At 35.0% G+C, this 13,027-nt stretch overlaps 3 protein-coding genes across 3 annotated transcripts; all 3 read left to right on the forward strand.

The window, feature by feature from the left end:
* Positions 1–510: 510 nt before the first annotated feature.
* On the forward strand, positions 511–2,333 carry LOC122291144 (pollen-specific leucine-rich repeat extensin-like protein 2). The gene is made up of 7 exons (XM_043098788.1): positions 511–570; positions 658–711; positions 828–894; positions 1,148–1,227; positions 1,315–1,404; positions 1,966–2,062; positions 2,188–2,333. Exons 1-7 carry the CDS (start codon positions 511–513, stop codon positions 2,331–2,333), a joined length of 594 nt encoding a protein of 197 aa, XP_042954722.1.
* LOC122290794 (protein FAR-RED IMPAIRED RESPONSE 1-like) lies at positions 1,840–3,224 on the forward strand. Its single transcript, XM_043098454.1, has 2 exons — positions 1,840–2,062; positions 2,188–3,224. Exon 2 carries the CDS (start codon positions 2,445–2,447, stop codon positions 3,132–3,134), a length of 690 nt encoding a protein of 229 aa, XP_042954388.1. The 5' UTR covers positions 1,840–2,062; positions 2,188–2,444; the 3' UTR covers positions 3,135–3,224.
* Positions 3,225–3,455: 231 nt separating this feature from the next.
* LOC122291145 (protein FAR-RED ELONGATED HYPOCOTYL 3-like) lies at positions 3,456–4,148 on the forward strand. The gene has a single exon (XM_043098789.1). The coding sequence runs from the start codon at positions 3,456–3,458 to the stop codon at positions 4,146–4,148; it is 693 nt and encodes a 230-aa protein (XP_042954723.1).
* The last annotated feature ends 8,879 nt before the right edge of the window (positions 4,149–13,027 follow it).

The following is a 13,027-nucleotide window of genomic DNA, read 5'->3' on the forward strand; positions in this document are numbered from 1 at the left end:
TATTTGTGGTTCACTAATATTGTTTGTTGATGGTTTTGTTGGTAGCATAGGAAACTCAGCTACTGCCTTGGTTTAATATGTTAAAATTAGCATGGGGTTATGTAAAGATTGGGTAATTTGTTTGTCCTCCCGTGGAGAACCATTTGGATCCTGTATTGTTGGAAGTTAATTTAGTTCAATGCTTCAACAGATGAGACTTTGCTCTCCTTTTTAGATCTATTAGTCTTATTTTTTTTTCTTGTTCACTTTATCCAAAGATTTAATTGTATTAAAAGGGGAGCACATGTCCTTTTCATTATGGATCCGTATGAAGAACAATTTAGAAATTTTTATAGTTAAAGCTAGACTTCAAATATAGAAAAGAATCCCTTTTTTTTTTAAATGTTGATGGCTAGATCATTGTTTGATAAAATATTTGCAAAATTTGATGTTTAAAACTTGAGAGACAAGAGACGATTGTTTCTCAATTAATTCACCCAAGGGATTGTACGTCTCATTCTCAATAACGTGATGGACACAGAAGAAGATAAAAACAAAGCCAGGCCTTCTACACCAATTCCACCAATTCAGGTATAATACGTTGGTCATTCAACAAAAGAAGGTGTCTCGATTTCAACTAGTTACTGTAATTTATCTTTTTTTTTTTTTGAATTGTAGGGATATTATGGTCCAAGAAATGCCTATTGCCCGCCATTTATGATGCATCCAAATGTATATATGAATTCATATACATACGCATAGGGTAGCCAAGTACGTTGGTTTCTAAACTTTCAATTTTTTCCCGATGTGTTAATTGTTACGTATTATAATATTTTTCCTGATTGCAGTCCCAACCAATGCCACCATTTCCAACAACGTTCATCTACCCTCCGTCGAGTAATGCCGAGGAGTCAGGTTGTGTTTAACAAACTAGCCAGGTACGTACATAGCTTTCTAAACTTTCAAATAATTTTTCCTTAAGTTGTCTATTACCCATTTTAACATTGTGTCAGATTATAGCCGCCACCAATGCCACCGCTTCCAACAATGTTCATTTGTCCTCCGTTGAGTAGTGCGGAAGAGTCGAGACAAGTAGGAAATTTTCTAACCTTGTATTTTTCTTCCTTACGTGCATTGTTACATATTCTAACATTGTTCCTGATTGCAGCCCCACCAATGCCACATTTTTCAACAGTGTTCATCTATCCTTCGTCAACTAATGCGAAGGAGTCGGGCAGTCTTCAAGCAGTGATCCAAGTAGAAATTTTACTTGCCATAGATATTTTTTTCCTTACGTGCATTGTTACATATTTATAATACTGTTCCTGATTGCAGCCCCCACCAATGCTACCTTTTCCAACTACGTTCATCTATCCTCCATCGACTAACGCAGAGGAGTCTGGCCGTCTTCAACAAGCGATCCAAGTAGGAATTTTCCTAAAATTCCTTTTCTTTCCTTACATGCATTCATGTGCCATATACTAAATTGTGCATGTTTGCAGCCCCCACCAATGCCACCTTTTCTAACTAATTTCATCTCTCTATCGTCGAGTACCGGGCGAAGGAGTTGAGACATGTTCAATGAACTAGCCAGGTACAAATATGATTAATTTGATTTTTTTTTTTTTTGGTGTTACCCGTTCTCTAATGAGTTTGTGATTACAGCCCCCACCTATGCCACCTATTCCAACAACGTTTATCTGCCCTTCGTCGAGTAATGCAGAGGAGTTGGGGCATGTTCAAGAAACGAGTTAGGTGCAGTATTTAAGTCCTCCCCCCTTTTTTTTTACGTTTTTACCCATTCTAAATCATGCCTAATTACAGCCGCTACCAATACTACCTATCCCAACAACGTTTTACCCTCTGTCAAGTAATACGAAGGATTCGGGCCATGTCCAACAAACGAGCGAGGTAGATTCCTATCTACCATCTTTTCTTTTGCCTTACGTGCATCGTTACTTGTCCTAACATCATACTTGATTAAAGCCCCCATCAACTTCATGCCCTCCATCGAGTACCGGAGAGGAATTGAGAAGCACCGGAAAGGATTCAAGTAATGCAGAGACTGCAAGTAATGTTGGAGGTACATTATTTTTTGAGGTTGCTTTGTATTTTCATAGAAATACCGTATACCGTATTACTTGGAGGGTAATATAAATTTGACCAAGATTGTAAGTCAACAATTTATTTGGGCATTTTCTTTTTCAGATACTTCATTAGATGTAGAGACAGAGGCCGAGGAGATAAATGAAGAAAACTCTGATAAAGACCGAGTTGAGGAGGAGCCAAAACCTAGTATGGAGTTTGCCATTGATAATGAGCTAATGGCCTATTATAAGCGATATGCGAAGTAAAAAGGTTTTGGTGTGATAACACAAAGGACGAATAGAGAGGCAGATGGAAGGGTAAAGTATTTGCCAATTGGGTGTGCGCATGGTGGAAAGTACCAACCGAGGGATAGTAATATGTCAAGGCCGCGACCAACTATTAAAACAGATTGTAAGGCAAAAATCAATGCTCACTTGGTGAATGGTACTTGGGTGGTGACCACTGTAGAGAATGCTCATAATCATAGTACGATCAGCCCACAAAAGTCTAGATTTTTTAGGTTGCACAAGTATTTAGAAGAATACAGTCAGAGGATGCTTGACTTGAACGACAGAGCAGGCATTCGAATGAATAAGAATTTTGGGGCTCCTGTTGTTGATGCTGGTGGGTTAGAGAATCTTGATTTCCAAGAAAAAGACTGTCAAAATTTTATTGACAAAGCCAGACAATTAAGATTGGGTAAAGGGGGTGGCAAAGCACTTACTGAGTACTTCAAGAGGATGAGGTTGCAGAATAATGGTTTTGTCTATCTGATTGATGTGGATGAGGAGTTGAGACTGAGAAATGTGTTCTGGGCTGACGCACGTAGTAGAGCAGCGTATGAGTATTTCGGAGATGTTATCACCTTCGATACGACATACCTAACAAATAGGTATGGTATGCCGTTTGCTCCTTTTGTTGGTGTAAATTATCATGGGCAGTCTATATTGTTAGGGGCTGGGTTGATTTCAAGCGAGGATACGAGTACTTTTGTGTGGTTGTTTCGAGCATGGTTGGAGTGCATGGATGGTCGGGCTCCAAAAGCGATTATAACAGATCAAGATTGAGCAATGAAGGCTGCTATTGCATTGGTATTCCCAGACACTCGCTATAGATATTGTCTATGGCATATAATGCGAAAACTACCAGAGAAATTGGGATCTCACGCTGCCTTTAACGCAGGGTTGAAGACCTCTATCCAGAGTACCCTATATGATTCACAGACATGCGAAGAGTTTAAGCATAAGTGGGGGCAACTTATTTAGAAGTATGATCTTGGTGATAATCTATGGCTGCAAGGGTTGTACAATGAGAGGGCATTTTGGGTACCGGTGTACCTTAAGAGAGTATTTTGGGTTGGCATGAGCACAACATAGAGGTCTGAAAGCATGAATGCTTTCTTCGATGGGTTTGTGCATGCTGGTACGACGTTGAAAGAATTTGTCGATCAATTTGACAATGCGCTCAGGAAGAAGGTGAAGGTCGAGACGACAACTGATTTCAACTCCACAAACCAAACCATCCCATATTCATCCGCATTCTGCATTGAGAAGCAATTTCAAGCTGTGTATACAAACGCAAAATTCAAGGAGGTCCAACGAGAGGTGTGGGGAATGATTTTATGTAACTGCATACTTATAAGTAAGGAGGGTTGCATTTCTACTTATGATGTGTTGGATGAAATTACCGCTGATGATGACCATGTCAAGAGCATGAAGTACACAGTTTACTTTAACGAGGAGGAAGTTGATGTTAAATGTACATGTGCATTATTTGAGATGAGGGGAATTCTCTGTAGGCATGTATTGAACGTATGCCAGATGAATAAGATTTATGCATTGCCGGATAAGTACATCTTGGATCGCTGGAGGAAGGACTTAAAGAGGAGATATACGGTGGTAAAAAGTAGCTATGACGATTTGCAGCAGAATGCGGACTCACGGAGGTATGAGTTCGTGGTTAAACGATGTCTAAAATTAGCAACTCGTGTATGCACAAGTGATGACCGTGTTCATGCATTCATGTCCCACTTGGATGAGTTTGAGATTAAATTTAAAGGATTAACACTTGAGTCCGGTTAAAGCAAGGTAAAAGAGACTACAGTCCTCAACAAGGGTAAGTGTTGAACCCAAGATTTCAAGTTTTGTGTAATTATATATTTACACATGGATTTTGATGATAACAAATGAATTCAAAGAATAAAGAAGTCTCAAGCTCAAGTTGTCTACACAATGGAGTCAAGCACATCAAGGAAACAAGCATGAGCAAGAAGGGAACAAGTTCACATTAAAATTATAGAGTAATGTTGTAAATCTCTTCAAAATTCGAAATTAGGATTAATGCTCAAAATTAATATTTTATCATAAAGCATTAAAATACATTTTCCACATGTGCATGAATATTTTTGAAAATTAAATTTGAAAATTTTGAAAGATGATTGATTGTCATCTTTTGCATGTGCATGCCTTGATTAAAGGGTTGAACTTTGAAAATATTAAAGATGATTGATTGTCATCTTTTGCATGTGCATGCCTTGATTAAAGGGTTGAACTTTGAAAATATTAAAGATGATTGATTGTCATCTTTCACATGTGCATGTTTTATTTGAATTTTTTCAAAAGTGATTGATACTTTTTTAGACTTATACAAAAAGTAAAAGATTAGGTTTGAATTTTTTGAAAATGAAAGTATGCTCATTTTGTCATATGCCAAAAGTAAAAGATTAGGTTTGATTTTTTTGAAAAAGTGAATGATGTTGTCTTTGACAATTGAAAAAGAAGAACCTTTTATTTGAATTTTTTGAAAAAGTGAATGATGTTGTCTTTGACATGTGAATCTTTTTAAATTTGAATATGAAGTCTCATATGCCTATAAATAGATCATTTGAGAGCTTCACATTCACAACACCAAGAGCATACAACATTCATTCAAAGCTTTCATTCTCTCTTCTCTAAACATTGAGCCTTAATCCTTGTTCATTTTGAGAGATATAGCTTGCGCTGTATTGTTCTTATTTCACTCGTTGAGGAGTGTTTTCTGATAACCTACCCACTATCAGCTTTTGTATCAGAAAAAGGGTGTGTATAACCCTTGTGTGTGTAGAAAGTATTCTACACGGGGAATAGTTGAATCACCACGTGTAAGGTGATTGCAAGTGTAGAGGGTGTTCTACACGGATCCTTTGTAGCGGTGTTGTTCAAAGGTGTAATAGGTTTCTATCTCCACCTGAAGGAGGTTGAATAGTGAATTTGAGAATCCTCAAGGGGTAGCTTGAGGCGAGGACGTAGGCAGTGGGGCCGAACCTCGTTAACATACTGAGTTTGCTTCTCTCTTACCCTTACTCTTTATATTTATTGTTATTTCATATTTTGTTTATATTTTATATTATATATTTGATTTATAATTGTTATTTTTTTAATACAACTCAATTCACCCCCCCTCTTGTGTTAGTCATCTGGGCAACAATTGGTATCAGAGCTAAGAGCTCTATTATAAGATTAACTATCTTTTGAGTTAAGATCTTATGGCTAACATTGCAGCTTCATTTGGTGAAGGTCAATCTAGTAGTCGGCCTCCACTCTTTTGTGGAGATAATTACTCATTCTGGAAAGTTAGAATGAGAATATTTCTTCAAGCTCAAGGTAGAGAAATATGGAAATGTATTGTAAATGGACCTTATATTCCAACAAAAGTGGTTGGTGGAGTAAAGGTCAAAAAGGAAGAAGAAGAGTTTGATCGTGAAGACGATAGACTTTATACTTTAAATTTAACTGCTATGAATTTATTATATAATGCTCTTAATGGAAATGAGTTTAATAGAATAATGAATTGCGCTACGGCAAAGGAAATTTGGGATAACTTGGAAGTAACTTATGAAGGAACTTCGCAAGTCAAGGAATCAAAAATTTATATTCTTACTCATGAATATGAAATGTTTAAGATGAATGATGATGAATCTATTTCTAGTATGCACACTCGTTTTACTAACATCATAAACAGCTTGACAGCTCTTGGCAAAGTTTATTCCAAGGTGGAGATAGTAAGGAAAATTCTCAACTCTTTACCAAAACGTTGGGAATCAAAAGTTACAGCGATTCTTGAAGCTAGAGACCTCAAGAAGCTCGAAGTCAATGAACTCATCGGGTCACTTATCACCCATGAGTACACATTGAAAAGAGGAGAAGAAGAAGGAAAGCCAAAGAAGAGCTTAGCACTTAAAGCTGTTCCTCATGAAAGTGAAAGTGATGAAGATGAGGAAAATGACGATAAAGATGAAGAAGTTGCGATGATAACAAGAAGAATTCAGAGGTTCTTGAAGAAAAATAGAACTCCTCCGAGGAAATCTTTCAAAAAGTTTTCCAAGAAAGATTCAGGTAAAAACGACACTTTAATTTGTTATAAATGCAATAAACCTGGTCATATCAAGCCAGATTGTCCTCTGCTAAAGAAAGATCGAAACAAGGGCAAGAAAGCAATGAAAGCTACATGGGATGATGATTCAAGTAGCTCAGATAGTGAAGCAAGCAATGAAGAATCAGCAAATCTTTGTCTTATGGCTAAAGATGACATTGAGGTAACAAATCTTGATAATATTGAAAATCCTTCATATGAAGAATTGCAAAATGTTTTAGAAGAGATTTATGAGGAATTTGAAAAATTGGGTATCAAGTATACTGCTTTGAAAAAGAAAAATTCTTCTTTAACAAACGAAATTGAAATTTTAAGAAAAGAAAGTATCATTTTGAAAGATGAAAATCTTGAATTGAATAAAAAGAAAACCGATTTAGAAAATATTGTTGAAAACTTTACGAATGGAAAAAGAAATTTTGAAAAACTTCTTGGTAGTCAAAGATGTGTTTTTGACAAGGCAGGTTTGGGATATATGCCAAAACAAAAATACAAACCTTATAAAAATTTCTTTGATAATCATTCTACCTCAAAGACTAATATTCAAAATTCTTTTCATAAAAATAATTTTTTCAAAAAAGGATATTATTATAATCATTCAAGTTTTTCATATATGTCACATGCTATTTGTAATTTTTGTAACAGAAATGGTCATAATTATCATACTTGTCCTATTAGAAGAAATCATACAATGACTATTAGGGCCATATGGGTACCTAAAAATCTTGTTTCTTCTAATACTAATAAATAAAGGACCCAAAGAACTTGGGTACCAAGAAAAATCATTTTAATTGTTTTTATAGGTATGCATGAAGTCATCCACAAGCAAAAATAAGTGGTTTTTAGATAGTGGATGTTCAAGACACATGACGGGAGACAAGACTAAGTTCTTTGATCTTAGATCTAAAGAAGAAGGACACGTGACATTTGGAGACAACTCGAAAGGGAAGATCGTGGGAATAGGTAAAATTGGTAATGAATCTTCTCTCATAATTGAAGATGTTCTACTTGTTGAAGGTTTAAAACATAATCTTTTGAGCATAAGTCAATTATGTGATAAAGGATTTACAGTTACTTTTAAAATGGATAAATGCATTATTTTGAATGATCATGATTGTAATATTTGTTTTATTGCTTTTAGAAACAATAATGTTTATACAATTGATTTTGAAGAAATTACCTCACAAGATGCTATTTGCTTGTCAGCTCAAAATGAAACTAGTTGGTTATGGCATAGAAGATTAGGTCATGCCAACATGGAACTTATTTCCAAACTTTCAAAAAATGATCTTGTGAGAGGTTTACCAAAAACATATTTTCTTAAAGACAAAATTTGTGATGCATGTCAGTTTGGTAAACAAACAAAAACTTCTTTTAAAACTAAGAAACATATTTCCACTACTAGACCATTGCAACTGATACACATGGATCTTTTTGGACCAAATAGAGTTGCAAGTCTAGGAGGAAAATATTATGCATTTGTTATTGTTGATGATTTCTCTAGATATACTTGGGTCATCTTTCTTGCTCATAAAGATGAGGCACATAATGCCTTTACCAAGTTATGCAAGAGAATTCAAAATGAAAAGGGCTATACTATTTCAAGTATCCGAAGTGATAGGGGAAAAGAGTTTGTTAATAAAAATATTGAAACATTTTGTGATGAAAACGGTTTTATTCATAATTTTTCTGCTCCTCGAACTCCTCAACAAAATGGGGTAGTAGAGAGGAAAAATAGATCTCTTCAAGAGATGGCAAGAACAATGCTCAATGAGAACAACTTGCCTAATTATTTTTGGGCCGAAGTGGTAAGTACTGCATGTTATGTTATAAATAGAGTTATGTTAAGGTCTAAATTAGATAAAACCCCCTATGAGCTTTGGAATGAGAAAAAGCCCAACATTGGTTACTTTCATGTATTTGGATGCAAATGTTTTATTTTGAATGACAGAGATAATTTAGGCAAGTTTGATGCAAAATCTGATGAAGGTATTTTTCTCGGGTATTCTACTAATAGTAAAGCTTATAGAGTATTCAACAAAAAGACTTTAACTGTACAAGAATTTATGCATGTAGTATTTGATGAATCTAATTCTCCACTCTCCAAGAAATCTATTGATGAAGAAACAGAAGGTATAAATAACATAGAAAGTCTCAATCTCAACAAAGAGAAAGCAATAGAGGAAGTTCAACATGGAGCCATCAGGAAAGATCATCAAAACTTAATACAAGATGCAACCAAACAGTGGAAATTTGTGAAAGATCATCCAGTGGAACAAATTTTGGGAGAACCTTCACAAGGTGTAAGTACTCGATCATCTCTTAGAAATATTTGTAATAATACTGCTTTTCTATCTCAAATTGAACCCAAAAATATTGATGACGCACTTCTTGATGAATCTTGGATTCTAGCTATGCAAGAAGAGTTGAATCAATTTGAAAGAAATGATGTTTGGACACTTGTTCCTAGACCCAAAAATTATACTATTATTGGAACAAAATGGGTTTTTAGAAACAAGAAAGATGAGTCTGGAGTCATTACTAGAAATAAGGCTCGACTTGTAGCCCAAGGTTTTAATCAAGAAGAAGGAATCGATTATGATGAGACATATGCACCTGTCGCAAGATTAGAAGCTATTCGAATGCTACTTGCATATGCTTGTTATAAAGATTTCAAACTTTTTCAAATGGATGTTAAAAGTGCTTTCTTAAATGGTTTTATAAATGAAGAGGTATATGTTGAGCAACCTCCAGGTTTTGAAAATCATATTTCCACAAATCATGTTTTCAAACTCACAAAAGCACTATATGAACTTAAACAAGCTCCTAGAGCTTGGTACGAGAGACTCAGTGGTTTCTTGATTGAAAAAGGTTTTTCAAGAGGAAAAATCGATACAACTCTTTTCATTAAATATGAAAATGATGATATTCTTTTGATTCAGATTTATGTTGATGATATAATATTCGGTGCTACTAATGAAAATATGTGTCAAGTTTTTGCTAAGACTATGCAGGAAGAATTTGAGATGAGCATGATGGGTGAACTTACATTCTTTCTCGGATTGCAAATTAAGCAAGCAAAAAGTGGGACATTCATCAATCAATCAAAATATATTAAAGAATTACTGAAGAAGTTTGGGATGGAAAATGCTAAGGAAATTGGAACACCAATGAGCCCATCAACTAAACTTGATAAAGATGAATCCGGTAAGCCAGTTGACTCGAAGATATATCGAGGTATGATTGGTAGCTTATTATATTTAACAGCCAGTAGACCAGATATTATGTTTAGTGTGTGCTTATGTGCACGTTTTCAATCATCTCCAAAAGAATCACATTTAATTGCAGTTAAGCGCATTCTTAGATATCTTAGTGGTACAATTAACCTAGGGTTATGGTACCTTAAGCACACATCTTTCGATCTAATCAGCTACACAGATGCAGATTATGCTGGCTGTAAAATAGATCGAAAAAGCACTAGTGGAGCATGCCATTTCTTAGGTCATGCATTAGTTTCCTGGTTTAGTAAAAAACAAAATTCTGTTGCACTATCTACTGCTGAGGCAGAATATGTTGCTGCGGGTAGTTGTTGTGCTCAAGTTCTCTACATGAAGCAACAACTTGAAGATTTTAAACTCAAGTATAATCACATTCCAATCAAATGTGATAATACAAGTGCTATAAATCTTTCAAAGAATCCAATACAACATTCTAGAACTAAGCATATTGAAATAAGGTATCATTTTCTTCGAGATCATGTGCAAAAAGGCGATATAATATTAGAGTTCACAAACACACACGATCAGTTAGCAGATATTTTCACAAAACCTTTACCAGAAGATAGATTATGTATGATCAGAAGAGAAATAGGTATGATGCATGTTATGAATATCTCTTAAAAGATAGACCAGAGTCAATAAAAATAGAGATAGATTTTTTAAATACTTTTACATAAACTTGAGATTCTTAGCCTCATGTTTGAGACGCTCATTCTCTTCATACAATATCATGTCATTCTTATTCATGGGAACCGGCAAGCGGAATGAAGAATCTAATAAAGATTTCAACTGTTTATTCTTCTGCCGAATGATTCCTTCCCTTGTGTGAGACTCTTGAACAATTTGTTGAAGTACAACAATTTGTTCTTTGAGTTTTTCAACTTCGTGATTTTTGGCTTGTAGCCGCTGAGAAAAAGCCACAATAGAGGAAGAGTAGCGAGTCCCAAGACTCACCAAGTCATAAATAGCATCAGAATCTGACTTATTAGTCAGATTATTATTTTCTTGCTGCAACATGGCACCAATGGTAGCTGCAGAAAGAACAGGAGGTTGAGATGCAGAATGCCTCATGGATGGATCTAGAGAAATGTTAGAAGAATGAGCCATTGAGAAAAGAATAGAAGGCTTAAAACGAGAATGCTGAAGGAATGCAGATGAGTTATAGAGATGAGATGAAAACTTGATGCGGATTAGATGAATTTCAGGACTGATTTTATAGAGATAGCATAAAGAATAAGACAAACTATTTTCTCTTCAAATCTTATTTAGTCAAAAGAAATACAAGATATGCTGGACACACATTGTCAAAAGTTTTCTTACTAAGCCAGCGAAATTAACAGTAGATTGTCCCTATTTTTCTAGTAAACGATGAACCTCTGCTGTTATCTGCCGATGTTGACCTTGTATCTGAACCCTTTCTCGTTCCAGCTCCTCTATTCGTGGTTGCAGATCATGAGCATACCAATCTGCAAATTTTTTCAACTCTTGGTTTTCTTGCTTTAGCCTTTTATTCTCACTATCCTTATTAGCAAGCTTCTGTCGTAACTCAGATATTTGCATGTTAAGATGATCAATCTCACTCACCCTCGCCATTAACCTTCGAGACATGATCGTAACAGAGGCGGCATATTGATTACTGAGCATTCTTGATTCTGCAATAATCTCAGAATCAGCCTTACTAGAAAAACGGTTCACTGCTCCTATCATGGTATTGACGGCCTCAGGAGAGAAGATTGATGATTGATGCGTCAAGGGTTCCTGATTCAAGTCTGGAACATTAGTGGAAGAGAATTGCTCAGCCATTCTATCGTTGTGGAAAAACAGAACTCAGGTCAAGAAGCGATTATTTTTTTGGCATCCGATAGATGAAAATGATCATTTTTTTATAGAAACTCGGAGCCTTCAATCCCGTTTGTCAACAACATCAGGCGATTGTTTAAATCTTCAGCCGTATTAAATTCATAGAGTTAGGCCTCGAGGCTTTGCAGCACTTGTCGGGTCATGGACGGCTCCATTTTTCAACTATCTACAGTGACTATTAAACGCATCGTTTTCTTTAGTCCATTTATTTGCTGCCGATCCTTTTTAATGATGCCAAAAGGGGGAGAAGTTTTAGATTAGAACATTAACATTGTTTGAATTGCTAAACTTATTATATATATTTGGAATTATATTTATACTTTTGCTTGAAAAACTAACGCACATTTTCAGGGGGAGCTTAAGTATTAATTCAGGTTTCAGGTTCTATCAAGTATTTGTCATCATCAAAAAGGGGGAGATTGTTGAACCCAAGATTTCAAGTTTTGTGTAATTATATATTTACACATGGATTTTGATGATAACAAATGAATTCAAAGAATAAAGAAGTCTCAAGCTCAAGTTGTCTACACAATGGAGTCAAGCACATCAAGGAAACAAGCATGAGCAAGAAGGGAACAAGTTCACATTAAAATTATAGAGTAATGTTGTAAATCTCTTCAAAATTCGAAATTAGGATTAATGCTCAAAATTAATATTTTATCATAAAGCATTAAAATACATTTTCCACATGTGCATGAATATTTTTGAAAATTAAATTTGAAAATTTTGAAAGATGATTGATTGTCATCTTTTGCATGTGCATGCCTTGATTAAAGGGTTGAACTTTGAAAATATTAAAGATAATTGATTGTCATCTTTTGCATGTGCATGCCTTGATTAAAGGGTTGAACTTTGAAAATATTAAAGATGATTGATTGTCATCTTTCACATGTGCATGTTTTATTTGAATTTTTTCAAAAGTGATTGATACTTTTTTAGACTTATACAAAAAGTAAAAGATTAGGTTTGAATTTTTTGAAAATGAAAGTATGCTCATTTTGTCATATGCCAAAAGTAAAAGATTAGGTTTGATTTTTTTGAAAAAGTGAATGATGTTGTCTTTGACAATTGAAAAAGAAGAACCTTTTATTTGAATTTTTTGAAAAAGTGAATGATGTTGTCTTTGACATGTGAATCTTTTTAAATTTGAATATGAAGTCTCATATGCCTATAAATAGATCATTTGAGAGCTTCACATTCACAACACCAAGAGCATACAACATTCATTCAAAGCTTTCATTCTCTCTTCTCTAAACATTGAGCCTTAATCCTTGTTCATTTTGAGAGATATAGCTTGCGCTGTATTGTTCTTATTTCACTTGTTGAGGAGTGTTTTCTGATAACCTACCCACTATCAGCTTTTGTATCAGAAAAAGGGTGTGTATAACCCTTGTGTGTGTAGAAAGTATTCTACA

This window comes from Carya illinoinensis, chromosome 13 (genome assembly GCF_018687715.1).
Source record: "Carya illinoinensis cultivar Pawnee chromosome 13, C.illinoinensisPawnee_v1, whole genome shotgun sequence".
NCBI classification, from domain to species: Eukaryota; Viridiplantae; Streptophyta; class Magnoliopsida; order Fagales; family Juglandaceae; genus Carya; species Carya illinoinensis.